Source organism: Mandrillus leucophaeus, unplaced genomic scaffold (genome assembly GCF_000951045.1).
Source record: "Mandrillus leucophaeus isolate KB7577 unplaced genomic scaffold, Mleu.le_1.0 Scaffold12, whole genome shotgun sequence".
Classification (NCBI taxonomy): domain Eukaryota; kingdom Metazoa; phylum Chordata; class Mammalia; order Primates; family Cercopithecidae; genus Mandrillus; species Mandrillus leucophaeus.
In genome coordinates, this window is record NW_012100320.1 from 9,523,593 (window position 1) to 9,547,256 (window position 23,664).

Sequence of the window (23,664 nt, forward strand, 5' to 3'; positions counted from 1 at the left end):
ATACCATGCAGCCATAAAAAAGAATGAGTTCATGTCCTTCACAGGGACATGGATGAAGCTAGAAACCATCAATCTCAGCAAATTAACACAAGAACAGAAAACCAAACTCCCACGTTCTCACTCATAAGTAGGAGTTGAACAATAAGAACATATGGGCACAGGGAGGGGAACATCACACACTGGGGCCTATCAGGGGGTGGGGGGCAAGGGGATAGCATTAGGAGAAACACTTAATGTAGATGATGGGTTGATGTGTGCGGCAAACTACCATAGCACATGTATACCTACGTAACAAACCTGCACGTTCTGCACATGTATCCCAGAACTTAAAGTATAATGTTTTTAAAAATGTATTTTGTCACCTTTACAAACACTGTTCCATCTCACTTCTGCTGTATTCAGGTATTTAACTCAAAACTACTTTGTGCAAAAACGAATGGTGTTTGTTTTGGGGGGGTTTGTTTTTGTTTTTTGTTTTATTTATTTATTTATTTGAGACTGAGTCTTGCTCTGTTGCCAGGCTGGAGTGCAGTGGTGTGATCTCAGCTCACTACAACCTCTGCCTCCCGGGTTCAAGCAATTCCCCTGCCTCAGTCTCCCTTTTAGGGGTTATTTTCGGGAGACAAGGTCTTGCTCTATTGCCCAGGCTGGAGTACACTGTCATGACCATGGTTCGCTTCAGCCTCAACCTCCTAAACTCAAGGGATCCTCCTGCCTCAGCCTCCCAAGTAGCAGGGACTATAAGTGTGCACGACTACACCTGGCTACTTTTTCTCAAGATGGGGTACATTTCCATTTATATTGTTCTAAAGCTTTTGAAATATTTCGCTAAAATCTCTAGTAGGGTAGAAAAGCAAGTGGTATTAGCCCCATCTTACAAGAGAAATAATGGAAACTTACTGAGATAAAGTTCTTTGACCAGAGTTTTTCAGTAGCAGTGCCTGGACTTAAACCAAAATTTTCTGACATCCTCTCATCCTTGATCTTTCTGTCCATTGAATATCTCTACTTAAATAGTATTGACACTAAAATCAAAGAAGACATTTTTTAAATTGCATCAAATTTCTTTTTATTTATACAGAAAAAAATAAAATAGAATAATTTATGTCCCAGAGAAACACTAATTTTATCTTAAAAATCTGAATGAAATAATATATTCTTAAATACAAGTCTAGGTGATTCAGTTTAGAGAAAATGAATTCTCTAATTCATATAAATTCTCAAATATTCACGAATATATGCCGAATTTTTTGTTTACGTTTTTTATGCAACCTAGTGCCTGGCATACTACCGTATGTATACACCTACACCAAGCTAGGCTGACACTGGACCCAAGGTGGGGCAGTGGGCAAGGCGGCTGGATAATGGTCCTCAAGAGTGACAGAAGAAAATGCAGGCAATTTAAATGGTTTACTATTTAATTAAGAACTTCACCAAATTTCAATTCTTAGCTGTCAAGAAAAGTCAAAAAAATTCAACCCACAAACAAGAAAGTATTTACTTAGCAGCAGAATCCAGAAATTGAGCATCTCTCTAAGTGTAGTCTATACACCACTATGCACGTAACCCTCCTCCTGGCACAAGGACAAACGTGGGTGACACAGTCTTCTGGCAGTTCCTCCTACGGTTCCAGATCATTCTGCATCAGTCTGCAGCAGGGACAGATGCAGCAGTGAAGCCTGGGGCATGAAGTTAGAAATTAAAAAGGAATAAAAGCCCAACAGAAGCCGGCTCCAAAGCTCCGGTCCTTGGCTCACCCTAATGACAGGACAAATAGAGTGCAGGTCCTTGCATACAGCCTGCAGTCACATGCCTGGACACCAACATTCTCTTCCCACCTGCCACTACCCTTCCTTTTCCCTGTTCATTCCCTAGAGATACTCATCATACAAATACTCTCTGTAGCTCAGAGGAACACTAGGTTACCATTTCGTACACTGTCCTGCATACAATTTCCTTTCTAAATAAATGTACTGATATTTAAGTGTTTATAAGTGAGATATTTAAAAGAATATTCCAATTATTAATAGCACCAGTATTTCATCGATGTGACAGAAAAATCAAGATAACACATTAATATTAATGAAGTTTGTAAAAAAAAAAAAAAAAATTTATTTCTTCCAGCTCTGCTTCATCTTCACAAGTCATATTACCCTTAAGTTTCCTCACCTTTAAAAGTTAGTTTCAAATATCCCTGTTATATTGTAGATACCTGCTATAGTATTTAATGGTAAAATGCCATTCTACAACTTACTTCCAAATGGTTCAGTGAAAGATATGAGTGTGCATTTATTATGCTTTTACTATACATATATAGATAGAGAGAATGCACCAAATTGTTAACTTTCAGATCTAAGTAGAGTGCAGGTGGATCCTAGTTCACTGTGCTATTCTTTCAAATGTTATGTATGGTTCAATTTTTTCATAACAAAAAGTTGGAGAAAACAAATTAGCTATCTGCTAAAAAACTGTGCTTATAAAGATTATTAGCACAGTAAGTTAAACTTTCAAGGTTATTTTTCAAACATCATCAGAACATTGAGCTACTCACCTGAACTGAATATAAATATGTGCACTTCAGAAAAAAACCCACCAAATTGCTAACATACAGGAAGATGTAGACAGTGCTCTCTCTCTCCCTCTTACAGCATAATTGCCATTCAATCAGGGACTGCACAGTGCATCAAACCCAGGACACTTGGAAATCACAAAGGTCTAGCAGGCAGGGTTTCTGACCACGTGTCTGTTGACTGTGTGACTTTGGTAAGTCACAACTTCTTCAGGGTTTCAGGTGGCCTACGTTTCTCCAACTTGGGCCCTCCTCTCCATCCCTTCCAGCATTGTAATGATGCAGGCCCTCACTAATTCTTGCCTATACTATTTCAGCAACTTCATAACTGATGCACCTGTCTCCAGGCTAGACCCCACTCAAATCCATCCTGAACAGAGCTACCACAGTAATCCATCTAAAACACGTTTGATTTTGGAATTTCCCACTTCTGGAACCACAGGAAAAAGTTCCAACAACTCTTGAAAATGGCCATTTTTAAAGCCATTCCAAGATCTACCCCCAAATCTCCTCTACTTCCTATTTCCCACCCAGTCTCCTTGCTATTGTTCTAGGATCCTCCCTTGCTATTTTTCTAGTATCCAATTTCCCCCTCACCCAGCTCCGTGATATTTCCTCTTCTCTATGCCTTTGCTCTTGTTGTTCCCTCTGAAAGAAATTTTAACCTTTCCTAGATCACTCCTACCCACTTCTTTCAAATCTCAAGAAGCTCACCCTGGCCAGGTGCGGTGGCTCACTCCTATAATCCTAACACTTCAAGAGGCTGAGGTGGGAGGATCGCTTGAGCCCTCAAGCCTGGGGAACACAGTGAGACCCTTGTCTCTACAAAAAAATAAACAAAATTAGTCAGCCATGGTGGCGCATGCCTGTAGTCCCAGCTACTCACTTGCTGCAGTGAGCCAAGGCTGTGCCACTGCACTCTAGTCTGAGTGACAGGGCAAGACCCTGTCTCAAAAAAAAAAAAAAAAGGTCACCCTGCAGATTAGTGTCTGCCAGGAGCTAGAGAAGAGTAGGTGGAAAGCAGTTGCTTAATGGGTACAGAATTTTCTTCTGGAGTGATGAAAATGTTCTGGAAGTACGTAGAGATGGTGGTTATACAACATTGTGAATGTATTAAATGCCACTGAATCGTTCACTTTAATACGAGTGATTTTATGTTTTGTCAATCTCATCTCAATTTTTAAAAGACACCAGCAGCAGCAGCTTATTCTACCAAAAAACCCTCAATGGCTCCCCACTCTTCTGCCCAGACTAGATCAGTACTTTGTACACTTCTCTATCACAACACTTACTATCTTCTATTGTCTGCTGATAGAGCTCCCCCACAAAACTATGAGCCTCTTCTTAACTTCCTCCTCTTCTTACCCCGCAGCGCTTAGCTCAGGTGCTCAATAAATTTTTTCATAATTGAAAAATTATAGAGATACCACTTATTTCACTCAAGAAAAGGGCTAAAACAGATGGACTTTTGATGATTTAGGCTATATAAAAGCCTATGAGAGTTTATATTAATTGGAAAGGAAAAGATTAGGAAGATTGCTGTGTCAATCTGGTTATAAAGGACAACAATGGCATGACCTCTGGTGAGATTTTTCAGTTAGCAATATAAACATGTACTGAGTTACCTATATAAGAAGCACTGTATTAATACGCAAGCCCTGAATATGCCTTGTATCATTTAATGCTCACAACTACTCTATGAAATGAGTATAGTGATTAATCCTGTTTTCCAAATGAAGAAACAAACATTTAATTAACTTGCCTAAGGTCACAAAGTTGGTTACCAGGAGTGGCAAGGCTCACACCCAAGATGTGCAGGCTGCAGAGTCTGACCCTGTAGCATCAATGTGCTACCCTGCACCTTCATGCTGCTCCAGGTATGGTTTCAAGAGCTACGAATGGACGTTCTCTGGCCCACAATTTGCCTTTTCTAAGACTGAGAAACACTTCATTTTCCTCATTTACCTACTTATACATGGCCATGAATACTATTTATATTTCATAAAGTGCTTTTTTAAAATATAAAATGTTAATTTAAAAAAAAAAACAGTCACAAAAAAGAGATGAATCATTTAAAAAGGATTTATCATTTAAAAACCTTTCAGCCGGAACTGCCATCTTCCAGTAATTCGCCAAAATGACGAACACAAAGGGAAAGAGGAGAGGCACCCGATATATGTTCTCTAGGCCTTTTAGAAAACATGGAGTTGTTCCTTTGGCCACGTATATGCAAATCTGTAAGAAAGGTGATATCGTAGACATCAAGGGAATGGGTACTGTTCAAAAAGGAATGCCCCACAAGTGTTACCATGGCAAAACTGGGAGAGTCTACAACGTTACCAGCATGCTGTTGGCCTTGTTGTAAACAAACAAGTTAAGGGCAAGATTCTTGCCAAGAGAATTAATGTGCGTATTGAGCACATTAAGCACTCTAAGAGCTGAGACAGCTTCCTGAAACGCGTGAAGGAAAATGATCAGAAAAAGAAAGAAGCCAAAGAGAAAGGTACCTGGGTTCAACTGAAGCGCCAGCCTGCTCCACCCAGAGAAGTACACTTTGTGAGAACCAATGGGAAGGAGCCTGAGCTGCTGGAACCTATTCCCTATGAATTCATAGCATAATAGGTGTTAAAAAATAAATAAAAGACCTCTGGGCTGAAAAAAAAATAAAAAAATAAAAACCTCTCATGTGGCCAGGCGCAGTGAATCACACCTGTAATTCCAACACTTTGGGAGGCCAAGGTGGGCGGATCACCTGAGGTCAGGAGTTCAAGACCAGCCTGACCAACATGGAGAAACCCCTTCTCTACTAAAAATACAAAATTAGCGGGGTGTGGTGGTGCATGCCTGTAATCCCAACTACTCGGGAGGCTGAGGCAGGAGAATCGCTTGAACCCGGGAGGCAGAGGTCGCAGTGAGCCAAGATCGTGCCATTGCATTCAAGCCTGGGGCAAGGAGAGGGAAACGCTATCAAAAAAAAAAAAAAAAAAAAAAAACCTCTCACAGGTAAATCAGCAAGTATTTGTGGGCTATTCTTGTACACGGCTGGAAAGATCATGGCTTTACTACAACCACACCCATAAGGCCTCCCCACTGGGACTCATTTTCAAAGTACCTCAACATCTGCACAAAGTAGGCACCCTGCTAATGAGAAAATCATATGAAATAACAGTATGTTGGAAGAAAAGTTAAACACTCTTACTTTTTTAAAAGTTTAGAAAGCATGGTATATATGTCTCTCTCTAATAAAGAGAAAATGTCACAATCTGGTAAGAAGAAAATTACCCAAGAATCAATGAGATTTTAAAAAAAAAAATGATTTGTGCATCTGCAAGGGAAAACCTTACTACAGAGGTAATGTAAAACCTTGACAATATATAAATATGGTCAATATTAAAAACATGTCATCTCCTCAAAAGTGTACACAGTTGCAGATACACACGCACACAAATGCACACACACACACACACACACCCCTCCAAATAAAACTAAGGATGATAGTATAATATACTGGGTAAGTATGCATGCATACAAAGCAAAATGACAGAAGGGGCAGTGTGACAATATTAATATCTAACAATGTCGAATTTGAAACAAAAGTTATAATGGAACTAGAAGTTTTTATACTACAAGTTATACTCTACAATGAATATAAAATAGCCAAGAACCTTAATGTATCAATTATCACAAAATTAAATACACAAAACAAAAACTGTTTGAAATATAAGGGAAGGTGACAGAAGCACAGCTAAAGCGAGACAGACATTCCTCTAAAGCGACGGCTGGCCAAGTAGCAAAAATAAGGATGTATAAAGCTCTTACAGCTCAACATGAACAAGGCATCAGCAGAAAAAAATGGTCAAAGAAAATGAACAAACAATTCCTAAAACAAGAAATGAACGCAGCCGATAAGCACAGAAATATGTTCACACTCCCTGGAAATCAAAAACATGGATTAAGCCAAACTATTTTTTTCTATCAGGTTTAAAAACATGTTTTAAATAACAGCATCTATTATTGGAAGGATACAAGGAATGCAACAATTTCACATATCTCTAGAGGGAACACAGATTGGTTTTGGAATCTCCCATAAAATGCCTCCTTTCTCCCTAATCACCCCTTCTCCAATATTTTTGTATATATGGCTTAAGGTGTAAATCCCATAGCATTAAATTTGAAACATCAGTTCACAATGGTAAGGACATGGGTTCCAAAGTCAGGCTACCTAACTCTTCACTTATTAGCTATAGTGTCTTGGGCAGGTAAATTATTTAACTTGCATCTGAAATGATGGCAATAGTACCTACTTCTTAGGGTTGCAGTAAGGACCGAGTTACTACCACTTGGACCAATGCCCGGGAAATACACATTCAATAAATCTTGGCTATCGGCACATGGATTTCTCATAAGCAGTTTCTTTCTAAGTAACTCACTAGCATTTACTGAGTACTCCTAATTGGGACATTTGTATGTGCTCAAATAATTTCAAATTACTTATAATTTTTAAGTACAAAGTTTATTAGAATAAAATATAAATCAAAAAATTATACATATATATCAGCTGGGCATGATGGCTCACACCTGTAATCTTAGCCCTTTGGAGACCAACGTGGCCAGATTGCTTGAGCCCAGGAGTTCAAGACCAGCCCAGGGAACAGGGCAAAATCTGTGTCTACAAAAAATACAAAAATTAGCCAGGCATGGTAGTATGTGCTTATAGTCCCAGCTAGCCAGGAGGCTGAGGTGGGAGGATCACCTGAGCCCAGGGAGGTCAAGGCCACAGGGAGCCATGATTGTGGCACTGCACTCCAGCCTGGGTGGCAGACTGAGACTCCCATCTGAAAAAAAAAAAAAAAAAAAGTAGACATACATTATTGCTATAGAATCAAGATAAATAAACACAGAGTGAATAACAGAGAGAGAGCATGGTATATTTATCTATTTATTTATCTTGAGAGAGGGTGTAGCTCTGTTACCCAGGCTGGAGTAGGTAGGTGCTACAGTGGCACAACTGCACCTCACCATAGCCTCAACCTTCTAGGCTCAAGTGATCCCCCTGCCTCAGCCTCCTAAGCAGCTGCGACTGCAGGTGTGCATCACCATGCCTATATTTTTTTTTTGGTGGAGGGGGTAGAGACAGGGTCTTACTATGTTGCCCAGGCTGGTCTCAGGTTCAAGTGATCCTCCCACCTTGGCCTCGTTAAGTGCTAGGATTACAGGCATGAGCCTCTACAGAATTTTTAAAAAGAGCATCAGTGGTTTATGGCACAGTGAATGACATTATGGGTGATTTGTTCTATTCTTATCATCAACTATATTTGGTTTTCTTTTTTTTCGGGGAGGGGGTGGGATAGAGTCTCACTCTGTCACCCAGGCTGGAGTGCAGAGTGCAATGGCTCGATCTCAGCTCATTGCAACCTCTGCCTCCCAGATTCAAGCAATTCTCCTGCCTCAGCCTCCCAGGTAGGTGGGATTACAGGCACGTGCCACCATGCTCCGCTAATTTTTGTATTTTTAGTGGAGATAGGGTTTCACCATGTTGCCCACGCTGGTTTCAAACTCCTGATCTCAAGTGATCCGCCCACCTCCCAAAGTGCTGGGATTACAGTCATGGGCGACCACGCCCAGCCTATATTTGGTTTCTACAATGAACATGTATAACTTTTGTGGGACAGTCATTTATCCTAACTGGTTGAGACATTCACCTGCGCTCTCTCAAGGGTACCTGGCTAGGTCCCATTCGATTACAGAGAGCCCCCAACTTATAATGGTTAGACTTAGGATTTTTGACTTTACAACAGTACAAAAGCTACATGCATTCAGCAGAAACTGTACATACTTTGAGTACCCGTACAACTATTCTGTGTTTTCACTTTCAATAGAGTATTCGGCATTGAATTCATGAGATAGTCAATACTTTCTTATAAAATAGGCTTTGCGTTCGATGATTTTGTCCAATTAGAGGCTAACGTAAGTGTTCTGAGCATGTTTAAAGAAGGTTAGGTTAAGCTATGATGTTAGGTAGTTTAGGTGTCTTAAATGCATTTCAACTTACAATATTTTCAACTATACTGGCTTTACCAAGACATAACCCTATAATAAGTCAAAGAGCGTCTGTATAAAAATACAACTCATCGATCCTTTGCCAGAACCTCTGGTCACTCAACTACATCAGTTCATCTTCTGCATATCACCTTGGAGACTGTATCATTTCAAAGTATGTCAATGTCAACAATATTTAGGATTTCTGACAATAAAACAAAGCCAACAGACAAAACTGTTTTTGTGACTACAAACAATCCAATTTATTCTTGTGTTTTGGGCTATATTTTTAAGCCCAGAAGAGACATTATCTTTTCTAACTATATAAAAGCTATATAAAGCTTTTAATTGTATTATGATTAAGGAAAATAAGGCAAAGAGTATTATATCCTATTGTTCCATTTATAATTTCAGGAAGCGCATTTCAACCATCCATTTTTAGGCAAATTCCCCACAGAAATCAATCTGACTTCCTTTCCAAAAATAAGCGTGTATGGGTGGAAATTTCAATAATTTGCTGTATCCTTTAGGTGGCAGGACAAACATTTGCAAAACTGTAACAGGACAGTAAAAGTTTCCATATGATAGCAATGAAACACAATACATAAGTTATAACGTTCAAATCTATTATTCTTGGATCTAGATGGGCTGATAAAATCAAAATTTTGCTGGCTATTACTTAATTCTAGAGAGGAAGGGAGAAGCAGAAGGATGAACTTACAAACTCACTAACGGGATAATTTCTGAAGATGAAACTTTCATGACTAGTCAGTTCTCTCTAAACAGTGATTTAAACTTGTCAAGTAATTTAACATTTTAATTCAAGGTTAAAAAAAAAATGAACGAGGCCAGGCGCAGTGGCTCACGCCTGTAATTATTAGGGAGGCCGAGGCGGGTGGATCGCTTGAGGTCAGGAGTTCGAGACCAGCCTGGCCAACATGGTGAAACCCCATTTCTACTAAAAACATAAAAATTACCCAGGCGTGGTGACAGACATCTATAATCCCAGCTACTCCGGAGGCTGAGGCAGGAGAATCGCTTGAACCCAAGAGGCAGAGGTTGTAGTGGGCCGAGACTGCGCCACTGCACTCCAGCCTCAGCGACAAGAGGGAGACTTATTCTCAAAAAAAAAAAAAAAAAAAAAAAAAAGAATGAATGAAAACCTTCCTTTACCACAATCCCCAAGCTGCAGGCCCTCTTACTTCCTATTTTCACTAGAATTCTTATTTGAAGATTTGTCTATGCCTCATCTGTGCCATCCTCTACCATAAAACCAGAATTAGTTTCCAAATCTGATGCTCCCTCAGAGAGCTGTATAATTTCACAGCTCCATACCACTGCATTTGCTGTTCTATTGCCTGGAAAGCCACTGAACTTGTCTTTCTGGCCCAAGTTCAGACTCTACCTTCCAACCTTTTTATGGGCTCACTCTACACATCTGTGTTCCCACAGCAATTTATACTGACTTCTATTATGACTTTTAACATGCCATATACATTTATTTTTTCTATCTAGCTCTTAAAATTCTTGAAGGCTGTGACTAGCTCTTTCTAATTATGGTACAGAAATTTCTAGGACATACGCTAAATACAACAGTATCACAAAAGTGAATAAACATCATGAACCACCCAGCTGCAATTTTTTTTTTTTTTTTTTTTTTTTTTGAGATGGAGTCCCACTCTGTTGCCCAGGTTGGAGTACAGTGGCATGATCTCAGCTCACTGCAGCCTCCGCTTCCCAGGTTCAAGCAATTCTCCTGCCTTAGCCTCCCAAGTAGCTGGGACTACAAGCGACCATGCCCAGCTAATTTTTGTATTTTTAGTAGAGACAGGGTTTTACCATGTTGGCTAGGCTGGTCTCGAACTCCTAACCTCAAGTGATCTGCCCACCTCAGCCTCCCAAAGTGTTGGGATTACAAGTGTGAGCCACTGTACCTAGTCCCAAACGCAGTTACTAACTCAAGACCAATCCTATTGCAACTATACCCCCAACATACTATCCCCACCCACCCAAAGATTATTTTGAAGCAAATCCCAGACTCCAAAGTATTTCTTTGAAAGATAAAGACTCAGCCAGGCAAGGTGGCTCACGCCTGTAATCCCATCACTTTGGGAGGCTGAGGCAGGTGGATCACCTGAGGTCATGAGTTCAAGACCAGAGCCTGGCCAACACGGCAAAACCCCGTCTCTACCAAAAATACAAAAATAGCCAGGTGTGGTGGCGGGCAGCTGTAATCCCAACTACTCAGAAGGCTGAGTCAGGAGAATCACTTGAACCCAGGAGGCGGAGCTTGCTGTGAGCAGAGATCACGCCGCTGCACTCCAGTTGGGGCAACAGAGTGAGACTCCATCTCCAAAAAATAAAATAAAGAAGGATAAAGACTCTTTATAAACACAGCCACATTACTACCACTGTCACATTTAAATGTTTTAAATAATTCGATATCATCAGGTATCCATGTGATGATTACATTTCCTCAACTGTTTAATAAACTTTTACTTTTTACAAGTAGTTAACCAGGATCTAAATAAAGTCCATCACTGCAATTGGCTAATATGTATTTTAATCTCTTAAATCTCTTGTAATCTATAGGTATCTCTTCTTTTTCCTTTTCTTACAATTTATAATTTTTAAGAAACCATTTCATTTTTTTACAGATTTCCACAATCATAATTTTGCTGACTGCGTCCCTATCTTCCTTTGTTCCCTGCACTGTCTATAAAATCGTGGTTATAGCTAAAGGGTTATTATTTTGGCAAGACTATTAATAGGTGGTAATAAATATTCCCACCACAACATATACTATGCCTGCTTGTCTTTCTTACTGAGACATTAGTAACCTCTGATAATCATGTCTAGACTCTAGATTCATTAACTCATTAGGAGCTATAAAGTTATGATATACTAATTCTATCACCTCTTCTTAATATATTAGCTGGGACAGAATACATGCTGTACTAATTACATCATCCCTTCTTCATCTATTAGTGGCAGTAAAGTATACCTAGAACAAGACACTCTTATCAGCTATTTGGCTACCTTGAGATACAGTTCTCACAGGAAATGCGCAATAAATGTTTTATTATTTCCCTTTATTTTCCTGATCTTAAAAGAATGCATCAGTTTCCTAGCATCCTCCAAAAGTCAACAGTTGTTTTTATTTTTTTGTCCTCATTACAAACTCATGCATTTAAGGATTTCAGTGCACTACAGTTGTTATTCTTACTGATGATCAAACTGTCCCATCCTTGGGCAACTGAGAGCCTCTTTGAGTTGGCTCCAGAGTCCTAATCTTTCACAGCCTCTTTACACTCTAGCATGACAAGGGGACTCCAAGTTCATCCTCCACACTTTCTGCTTTCAACTTGGAATTATCCATTTCTTTGAAGAGGACCTAATTAATCCATTCTTGAGCCTATGTGTTCCATAAATGTTTTCCAAACAAATAAGGCGACTGCTGAGCAAAGTCTACTTCCTGAACTGATCATTTTTAATTTGAACAATGTGTATGATGCACAATAAGTATACATAATCATTATGCCATCCTTATTAAAAAAGTAATTAAAATCCTTTACTCATCACCTAAAGTTCCTGGACTCATTATGCACCAAAGGACCTACCAAACCACTCTGCTTTGGTATTACAATAAAATTCAGCAATTCAAATCAACATAATGATCTGAATAAACTTGCTGCAGGGTGAGGGTTGAAATCAAAAAGTACAAAAGGAGGGTTTCTTTATTGTAATCCTCCTTCAAGAACCACAAGAAATACAACGCAGGGATAACCATAGGAAGTTGTCTGAATACAGCTTTAATTAAGGTAAGCATTTTTAATTTAAGGTTGGAATTGTTAATGACAATGAGTAAACAGTGCTTAATTAAGTATCATGAGTTTAAACTAAACGTAACAATTTGTTATCTTAATTATTTACATTACCCAAAAGTCGTTGTTATGAGAATAACATTAACATCTTTTCAAATGCACCCAAATCCCTCAGTGGAAAACACAAAGCCCTCATTCTCAAAATCACAACTAAAACAAAATCATGTTTAATCCTTTATGCTTTCTAAACATCTCAAACTAATGTTATTAGTGGAAACAGAAAATGTATTTGAAGATTTTTTTCAGTTGCTGTATTTGTAACTCTAAATTTTTTTAGAAATGCCAGTATTTTTTCACAGTGCTGAAGCATTATAGCAAGATGCTTTAGAACATATTTAGTTCTGATGTATAAAATTCACTGCCCCATTTTAAGAGTAGCCTAGAAAAAGGACAGCAAAAAGAATCACTACAGAACCTCTCAGGTCAGAGATTATTTCTACAATCAAAGTACTCTGCTACGACTTTTTTTTTTTTTTTTTTGGAGACAAGGTTTCCCTCTGTCACCCAGGCTGGAGTCACAGTTTACTGCAGCTTGACCTCCTGGGCCCAAGTGATCCTCTCACCTCAGCCTCCCAGGTAGCTAGGACCACAGGCATGCACCATCACGTCCGGTTAATCTTTTGTATTTTTTGTGGAGATGGGATTTCACCACGTTGCCCAGGCGGGTCTCGAACTCCTGGGCTCAATCAATCCAATTTAAAGTGGAATCCCCTTCTAAAATGTCTGCTTACAATATTTGTTTGCAGCATTTCTACTACTTCTGGAATTACAGTCCCTTAATTTATATTACTTAAATTTCCTAAGCTAGGTGAAAATGGAACAAGCATATTCTCACTATACATATAACTGAACAAATAATTAACCAGATCTGATACAGTATTTATAGTCATTTAATTATCCCTTTTAGAAATTCGAAGCTCCAACTTAGTAATTAAAAATAAATGTAACAGGCTGGGCATGGTGGCTCATGCTTGTAATCCCAGCACTTTGGGAGGCCAAGGTAGGTGGATCACTTGAGGCCAGGAGTTTGAGACCAGCCTGGCCAACATGGTGAAACTCTATCTCTACTAAAAATACAAAAAAATTAGCCGGGAATGGTGGTGGGTGCCTGTAATCCCAGCTGCTCTCGGGGCTGAGGCAGGAGAATCACTTGAACCCGGGAGGTGGGGGTTGCAGTGGGCCGAGATCGCGTCATTGCACTCCAGCCTGGGCAACAAGAGCAAAACTCCGTCTCAAAAAATAAATACATAAATAAATAAACAATAAATGTAACAATAAAAACACTCTTGGTTTATGGTTAATAGATGCAGCCATCTCCAGATTTGCTAGCAAAGGATTAATCCGCAAATGTAGTTTATCCACAATTTGTAATTGTGAACTACATTTACATGTGTACAAACATTCCCATTTAGTAAACTCTAAATTCACTGGAGTATTTATAACAATGGTACTATTCAGAATATGTAAAACACTACTTTTGCCCATAATCTGCACATAATTCTAATTTAGCATGCTAAGCTAATATGCTGTATTCCACATATTATGTAATAAAATATCTGTATATGTCACATACCTCAGTCTACTGCTAATGTGTCTCCTTCAGATAATAACCTTAAATACACATACACAAAGGAAATTTATGAAATAAACATTTTAAAATTTTATCTCAAATCAAAGTTGTGCAAAGCGAATAGTGACTATTTCCAAAATAATTAAATGAACACTTTAAGACTCAAGTTAGGTACCCATAGAGGAAAGAGGAGAAGAAAGTAAGACGTACCTTACACCATAATAAATATCTTATGTATCAAAGACTTAAACGTAAGAAAAAGAGAAAAAAGACTAGAAGAAACTTGGGGAGGGGGGTTGTTTAATACTGAATATTGCAGAGTGGAAAGGCCAAGATCTAACATAAACCTAAAAAACATAAAAGGTTATAAATTCAATTGTATAAAAATAACCACCTTCTCTGCACAGCAAATGCCACCAAAAAAAGTCTTAAGACACATAACCAATTAAGAAATAATATTATTCATATGAAAAGGGCTAATTTCCCAGATATAAAGTACATACAAATGAATAGGGAAAAATATCAACAACCCAACAGAAAAAAGGAAAGGATAGGCCGGGCACAGTAGCTCACACCTGTAATCCCAGCAGTTTGAGAGGCCGAGGCGGGTGGATCAACAAGGTAAAGAGATTGAGACCATCCTGGACAAAATGGTGAAACCCGGTATCTACTAAAAATACAAAAATTAGCCAGGCATGGTGCTGCATGCCTGTAATCCCAGCTACTCGGGAGGCTGAGGCAGGAGAATCACTTGAACCTGGAAGGCGGAGGCTGCAGTGAGCGGAGATGGTGCCACTCCAGCCTGGCCACAGAGCAAGACTCCATCTCAAAAAAAAAAAAAAAAAAAAAAAAAAAAACAGAAAAAGAAAAAGAAAAATGGAAAGGATAAACTGTTCTTACCTATCAGGCTAGCAAAGATCAAAAACTTTGAAGACTTCTACTAAAAGCTTGGAAAACATTTCTCATATACTGGTTCCATGATGCATGAAAGGAAATTTGACAACATCATTCAAAATTACAAATGCACATATCCTTTACCTCAGCAATTCACTTTTAGGAATTGATCCTACAGGTACAGACACGCACTTGAAATATAAATATTAATCACATAACTGTACATTACAGCAAGATATGAATGGGAAGGTTCTATTTACAGTTTAAAAAAAAAAAGTCCAAGATATGAAACAGCAGCTACAGTGTGCTAGCATTTCTATAAAGGATGACTATTTATATTCATATTTGTTTGTATATGCTAAGCTCTCTCTGGAGGAACATACAAGCAACTGTATCACCACTGGCCTCTGAGGAATTGGGGCAGGGTGGCTGAAGCAGGGGTTAGGGAAACAGTACCGATATTTTGTTGTAAATATTTTTATTCCTTTCCAATATTAAACCATGTACTATAATACCTATTCAAAAAATAACTGCTTTTAAAGGCAAAAAGAAAAAAAAAAAAGAGTAGCCCAATCATACAATACATACACGTGACCAAATCTAGGATTATGGTTTATAGATTGAAAAGCAGAAAGGATCTATTTCTCCTGTATATGTGTTTTATTCTATCGACGCTTGGTTTGGTTTTATTCATCACTACAGTTTTATTTTAAAATTTTACAGAATTCATTCTAAGTTTTATTCATCATTATGCTTTTATTTTTAAATTGTACAGAACTTATTCTAATATTTAAACAGAAATGTTTGCTTTTTCTACATAAATAGGTTAATATCACGTTTACCTTTATTATGTCATGTTGAGAAAAATAGAATGCTCAATTGAGTGATAAGATTTAAGCTTAGAGGTATGCACTTTATGTTCCAAATGTATAAAATGCAAACTATCATGCTGATAATACCCACTAAATACTCTGCATTTCCAGAAAACGGGATAAAATTAAGTCATATAAACCTCTAAATGGGATGTAAATCCTTAGTGCAAACAAACACAACCAGGGAAAATATAGTTAATAAACCTAGAAACGTGTAACTTCTATAAAGCTAAAAACACAACCTGCATTAGAGAAGTAGAATCTTAACTGTAATGACCTCCAATATCACTGACATTTCCAATTACTTTTTTTTTAAGTGAAACAAAGTGATCTCTCTTTTCTATGAGCTTATAAAACGACTTCATGCTTTATCAAAGAACATCAATTACGTCATCTGAATCTACTCTTTTTTTGAAATAAGAATTTGTCTAGTTAGTTCCTCCACAATTTCCTATATGTCCAAGTAAAATAATCCTCAATATAGGTGGAAAGGCACAATTCTGAATTAACTCAAAAAAGCAGAAGCAGATTAATTAGTATTCTGATAAAAAGAATACAATCCTTTGGTAAAATCTGTGTTAAATTGTAAAGGTTCATTTTAATTGCCCCAACTAGGTAACTGGGCACTTGGAGCGTAACAACTCCTTTACGTTCGACTCTTCAACACTTTTTAAGTAGCACTTTTTTAATGACCTAGAATTTTGATGATATCGCCATTCTTGTAACGTGACAAATTATCTAAATCACAACATCTGCGGTCAGGCTGTTTCTCAAGATTTCTGTTCTCCTGCCAACTAAAGAGGCCCTGACTACTCCTTGGCGTGCACACTGAGGCCGCGCTACAGGTCAGCACCGAAAGCGCCCCGCACGGATCCCGCCCCACAGGTGCGATTTACACGACCCACACCACCACCCGACTTCACCACCTCCAGGGTCACCACCCTGTGGGGTTTTGTCTTTACAACTAAGGCGATTCCCTCTGCCTCGCTGGGGAATCAAACTTCCCAATGACAACGACAGCGGCCAGCACGGGACGTCCACCAGCCTGGCAGGGCTTGACGCTCAGTCTCAGACTCGGGGAAGGTCCGGAGTCCGGGCACAGTGACGCGGGGTGCGCAGCCCTGCCCACCTGCCCTGCCCGGTGCGAGTCCCGGCCCTGGGGACGGGGGAGCCAACACGGCCGAGCGGGCGTGGGGAGCGGGACGAGCGCCGGGAAAGGAGAGCGATGAGGGGGGTCAACGGAAAGAGCGGAGTAGGGGGACCAATCGAGGAACGCTGGATTTAAGAGGAGGGGGCCATAACCGCAGCACTGAGGTTTCTTCCAGAAGTTCGGAGGCTTGGGGGAAAGGGGTGGGGAAGAGACCCGTAGAGGCTCGGGTGCGGCGACGGGGAGGGTTCCCGGGGTCTCTGGGCTGACTGAGTCTCCGGCCTGAGAGAGGAGTCGCCAGGGCCGCCGAAGCCGAACTGGCAGAGGAAAAGCAGAGGAAGGCGGCGCGCGAGCTCGCCAGCAAAGGAGGGCTGCGCTGCTCCCGGAGCTGAGCGCCAGGCAGCCCGGGCCGCGGGACTCACCGCGCTGGCGGCGGCGGCCGCGGCGCCAGACGACGCGGGGCCGGGCACGTCCTGCCTCCTCAGGCGGGACTTGAGGCTCTTCATGGCTAACTCTCGCCAGTCCCGCGCGCCAACCTTAAAGGCTGGAGGGTGCCAGCGCGCAAGAAGTTGACGGCGGCAGCTGCAGCAGAGGCGGCGCGGGCTGCACCAGCCCCACCTGCCTGCCACCTGGGGGCCTAGGCAGCCGAGGGCAACGGGCCTGAGGCGGGGCTCCCCTCCCGTAGCCAATCGACCGGCTGTCCTGGCGGGGGCGTGGCAAATCTCGACCAATCGGAATCCGGGAATGGGGCGGGACTTCCCTTTTAAACTGAGTAACACCCTTCCTCTCCCCGCTGGAGGAAAAGTTTGGAAACTTTAGCCCGGGAAGGGGCGGAGGAGGTGGGTGGTCAGAGGTGTGGAGAGGCGCGCAGGCCGGGCTCCAGGCCACCGGCGCCCGCCCACCCGGAACTTAAGATCTGGAGAGAGAACGGGGTCTCGCCTCTGCCTCCTCTCATCTTCCCGGACTCCCCTCCTCTTTGCACCCACGCGCTGTATACCAAGTAAAGTTCCTTCCCTTCGTCTGGTCTCAGAAATTTCTGATTCTTGGTTACCTGCACACAGAACAGCTTTCGGGAGCAACGTCTCTTCAGTCTCCTGTTTTACTACCAAATCCTGGTGCCTGGAAACCACCACATGCATCAAAAATTCCAGAAATGAACAGTCTCTAAGAAATAAGGTGCTGATTGTGCAGAAAAACGTACAGTTAAGAAAGACCTTGAAAGACGTTATAAGTTACAGTGCCAGTTACGTGCTCCATTATGTGTTGAGTGAGGAACCCGCCGTATTGGAAGCAAAGGGATGGAATGGGGGCGGGGCGGGAGGTAGAAGAGGTGCCATCAGTTAAAAATGACTCCCATAGCCAGTAATGTAAGTTGTCAAAAAAAGTTACGCCCTTTTTTCTTCAAAAAGGTTTTTTGTTTTCTGTAGAAACACATTACACGTAAACGTATAAGATGAAGTTAAATCATCCTACCTAGAAATCTGGGTTAATAAAATTATTTAAGAGGTTGAAGAAACAGGAAAGTGTTCAGCACCCAATAATTTGCTGTTCGTGTGATATCTTCAAAAGTCTTCTTTGGAGTCATTTTTCCCCCCAGCGAAACGTTTATTGTCGCATGCATCCATTTGAAAAGACAAACAGTCCACATTTCCTGACTAACAAAGGACTCTTTTTGTCTGAAAGGTCAGTTGCTTTCTTTAGAGTTTCTTTATAGTAACTCAAGGTTTTCTTCAAATACTGTAAGAAAGTTTTCAGAATTTCTTGGAGAGACAGCATTCAAAGACTGTGTTAACCCTATACAACAAGTAAATAACAACTAACTACCCAAAAAAAAAAAAAATTACTAAATTTCATCTTGATTAGATCGTTGGAAGAAAATTTTCTTTGACTCCTCCCCCTTCCTCTAGATCTCCAGTCACTTAGTTCTTGTTTAAAGTTCTCTTTAAAGTGTCTGTGTATGGTCAGTCACTCTGTTCTCACTGCCACTGCAGAGCCAAAATTATCTCATAACCGGACTATTATTACAGAAGTTCCCAGCCAGTCTCCCAACCTTAGTCTCTCAATTGTCCCATCACCAGTAAATTATCAGCCATCATCAAAAAGTCTTACAAAAATAATCCTCTTGCTCAAAAGCCTTCAGCAGCTAACAAATAAAATCTAACTCCTCTACTTGGCATTTAAAGCTGTATAACGTGGACGCGACCCTGTTCTGTAGCCAACATCCCAAGCAAATTACTTTTCAGCCCATTCTCCAAACATGGGTCATGGCTTTCAATTTCCACATCTTTATGCATACTGATCCTTCCTCCAATAATAATCTCTCTGTCTACATTCATCTCAGAAAATCCTACTCCCCCAAGAGTGATTGGCCGGGGACATGGGGGGCTTCTGGAATACTATACTATTCTCTCTGGGTGCTGGTTACATATGTAGTGTTTTCAGATTGTGAAAATTCAGTGAGCCTGTACTGTATACAATATATACTCTTTTATGTGTGTGTTATGCTTTAACAAAAAGTTTGTTTTTAAGTGTACGCCCCTTCCAAGTGCCCTCCTCGCTATAGAACCTTCCCTGATCAAGTAACTGGAAGTGATCTCTCCATCCTCCAAATAGTTACAGCAATTATACCTCTCATACGATACTAACACATATGTGCTGAGCAAACCTTATTTCACTACTGGACTTCAATTTACTTAAAATTAGGGAATAACTGGCCGGGCGTGGTGGCTCAAGCCTGTAATCCCAGCACTTTGGGAGGCCGACGTGGGCGGATCACGAGGTCAATAGATGGAGACCATCCTGGCTAACCGGGTGAAACCCCGTCTCTACTAAAAAATACAAAAAACCAGCCAGGCAAGGTGGCGGGCGCCTGTAGTCCCAGCTACTCAGGAGGCTGAGGCAGGAGAATGGCGTGAACCCGGGAGGCAGAACTTGCTGTGAGCTGAGATCGCGCCACTGCACTCCAGACTGGGTGACAGAGCAAGACTCCATCTCAAAAAAAAAAAAAAAAAAAAAAATTAGGGAATAACTGACATATATTTGAATTCCCTAGAATGCTTAGCATGCTACAGGTGTTTAATAACTATTTCTGAATGAATTGATGCACTCTTATTGACTACTATAGCAAATTACGGTTGTTTGTTCTATGTATTTATGTGACACAGGATTGGAATTCCCCCTATTGTGAACACAGATGGAATGATCTAAGGCCGTGGTCCTGCTCAAATACTTGTGTCTCCATCAACTCCTTTGTTCTGGACTTAAGATAAGCACCCATTTACCATCTAGTCCTCTGACTGAATGTTATGTGTTAATTGCTTACACGAGCACTGTCTCAGTAATTGGCTGTTGAGTTATTAATTGCAGTTGTATTGCATGTCTCCTGTACTGGTTGTCTCCTGTAACATCCAAGTTATCATAGTCCTGGTGACCGGCCTCCTTTTCTGTTGTTACTGGATAAAGCAAAGGAAACAGACAGAACCACAAGTATAGCTTGCATCAGGTTCCAAAAATGTTGGGCAAGTTATTTTTATGAACTGTCTGGATGATGTCCCCATGGTGTCTGTGTCCAGTGGCCTTTATGGATTTTTCCAGCCTAGAAACTTGATAGCTGATGTCTGCTTATTCCCGTTTGAGAGCAGCTAAGTAAATAGCACTGGTCTGAATATTCAGTAAAGCTTTTTTACGTTGATCTGGAAGCTGCCTATATGAAGTAAAGCCACTATTATTCGCATTCAACCAGACAGGTTGGGTTTTACTTTGTTAACTCTTATCACTATTATTTATTTTTATCTTCCCTTCGGAGCAAAGGGCACTTATCAAACGTAGGTGAACTTTTGTTTGTTATCACATTGAGCGTAAATAAAATACTTTTTTTTATTTCACTTCTTATTTTTTCCAATATTTATTTATTTACAATATATACCAGAAAGGGTAATGTATTTTTTTAAATTACTTTAATAGATTATATATACACATAGTAATCTCAAATGATACAAATGGAGCAAGTTAATCTGCTTACCACCCCTATTTTTTGATCCCTGCCATTAAGGAACTTGTGTTCTGGATTAGAGAACAAATGTGTAAGCTGTATGCTAACACATACAGTTTAACTGGACAATCACTTACTGAATCGTGTAGTAGGACTGCAGATGGTATTTAGGGAAGGAAAAGATCAACAGATAAGTTCGCCTGAAGGGAGGCTATCTAAGGTTGAGTATCCATTCAATGAATATGAACAGGTGAGAAGTAACACCAGATAGGCAGAGGATACCCAGGGGACCTGCCAGAACAGGGAAGAGGACACAGTTGACAGATGCTCACTGATAACTCAGATGGTGATAACAGCAAAAACGATGACAAATATGATTTCTCAGAAAAAGAATAAAGAATCCACACACAGGGCCAGGCGCAGTGGCTCACACCTGTAATCCCTGTACTTTGGGAAGCCGAGGTGGGCAGATCACGGGGTCAGGAGATCAAGACCATCCTGGCCAACATGGTGAAACCCCATCTCTACCAAAAATACAAAAAATTAGTCAGGCGTGGTGGCGGGCGCCTGTAGTCCCAGCTACTCGGGAGGCTGAGGCAGGAGAATGGCATGAACTCAGGAGGCGGAGCTTGCAGTGAGCTGAGATTGCACCACTGCACTCCAGCCTGGGTGACAGAGCAAGACTCCATGTCAAAAAAAAAAAAAACAAAAAAAAAAGATTCCACACACAGGCGGGGCATGGTGGCTCACGCCTGTAATTCCAACACTTTGGGAGGCCAAAGTGGGCAGATCACTTGAGGTCAGGAGTTCAAGACCAGCCTGGCAAACATGGCAAAACCCCATCCCTACTAAAATACAAAAATTAGCTGGGCGTGGTGGTGGGAGCCTGTAATCCCAGCTACCGGGGAGGCTGAGGCAGGAGAATCCCTTGAACCCAGGAGGCACAGGTTGCAGTGAGCCAGGATAACGCCACTGCACTCCAGCCTGGGTGACAGAGCAAGACTTTATCTCAAAAAAAAAAAAGAATTGACATACAAAGTCTAAAATTTACACATAAAATGAGTCCTTTTCAAACATAAAGATCTCCTTCCAGACAAGCTTTAGTTATGAATTCTATATCCAATGACTTCTCTCTTCATTTTCAGAACTTCTTGCTGCTCCTAGTAGCCCCGAGGACCCAGTGAAAAAAGCCAGTGAATAACTCCATGAAGGGGCCCATGACATCAGTCATTCTCTCCCAGCTCAGATGCCAAAGCAAATGGCTGGCAGAACCACGTGTGGCCACAGAGTCATGAGAAAGGGCATCTCTACCCAGAAGTCATAGGCAGCCCAGGAAATGAGAGACTTGACGCAGTTCTCACACCCTCTTCTCTTGCCACATTGAAAACTAAAACGTTGCATAAACGAGCTTTAAAAATAAAATACATAGGTCATCTTTGGCACTAACTTTAAAACAATCTGTATTTTTAGTTAACTCGCCAAAGGCTGCATCTTAGAAAACTAGAATGAGAAGAAGAAAAGGGGGAAAGAAGATGGTGTCTGCTCCATATAACCATAGACCCTCATGTAAGTTTTCTTAGTTACTCAGCACTAAAACTTCAAGAGATATCAATTCCTTCTTACAGAAGCAACTTCTTTCATCTCCCCTGTTGAGGATTGTTATGCATTTAGCTATAGCAGTCTTGAGTTTACCACTTATCTTCCAAAGAAGGCTGCTTTCTACCTCTCTCTGTCTTCCCTGGCATTTATAGACTGTCATTCACTTATGACACACCGAGTGTGCCATTAGTTTCCATACTAGACTTCCCCAACATAATTGACCTCATACCTAAAAGCAGTTGAGATAACCACTGTGATTTCTTTGGATTTAGGTTTAACATCAAGTCTTGATTACACACAATCCAGAAGTACCCTTAGCTTCACTTTAATAGTAAGTCCGATGGCCCTAAGTGCTTATGGTTGAAAGGCAAAAAAAAACCTTCTTGATTGCCTCTTTTAAAACAGGCTACTCAGCCTGGAGCCCAGATAAACACCAGGAATTTGGTTCTGGGATCAGTAACCATCTTACTCCACAGTAAACTTTCCTGGACCTTGAAGTTTTCTTATCTTGGCCAGGATACCAAGATATGTGCAATGAGCTGAAAAACTTTCAAAACTTGAGCACTGTCAAATAAGTTGGATAGAAAAGTTTCTTGCTTTTAAATTTAAAATACGGCAGATAAAGGCTATCTCTATAGATTTTAAATGATGGTTTTACTTGTCCTACTTGTATTTTTTTCCCTCCAGATCTCCAAGGAGACTTTTAAAATTCTGGTGAGGTGTTCGGTAAATACTCTTAACTGAATTATCGATTACTAGTAAATTACATGCTGGTTCAATACCACCAGTTACTCCAGGACAATCTTTGCTACTCATCCTAAGAAAAGAACACAGCAGACAAAATAAGTTAAGATAAATCTCACTTTAAAATGTACTTGGGAGATGACCCAAGCTTTATGGTGGATGATGAACAATGACTTTACAGTCATTTAAATTGAAATTGCTATTGACTATATTGGTTTCAGTTATGGGAAAGGGAAAGGGAAGGTCATAAATAAAATCTGGATATACAAATATTCTAATAAAGTTATATATAAATGTATTTTATTATATTTTATATCATATAAAATTATCACTAGTGTCATATGCTTTAAATGTA

General features: G+C 40.4%; 1 protein-coding gene across 2 annotated transcripts in view; it reads right to left on the reverse strand.

Moving 5' to 3' along the window:
• UACA (uveal autoantigen with coiled-coil domains and ankyrin repeats) overlaps nt 1-17,659 on the reverse strand; it is a 101,496-nt gene extending 83,837 nt beyond the window's left edge. For both annotated transcript variants that reach the window (XM_011969110.1, XM_011969124.1), the window contains exon 1: nt 17,398-17,659. In XM_011969110.1, coding sequence (XP_011824500.1) covers nt 17,398-17,481 — 84 coding nt within the window. In that variant the 5' untranslated portion in view covers nt 17,482-17,659. The remainder of the gene's footprint in view (nt 1-17,397) is intronic.
• Between the last annotated feature and the right edge of the window lie 6,005 nt (nt 17,660-23,664).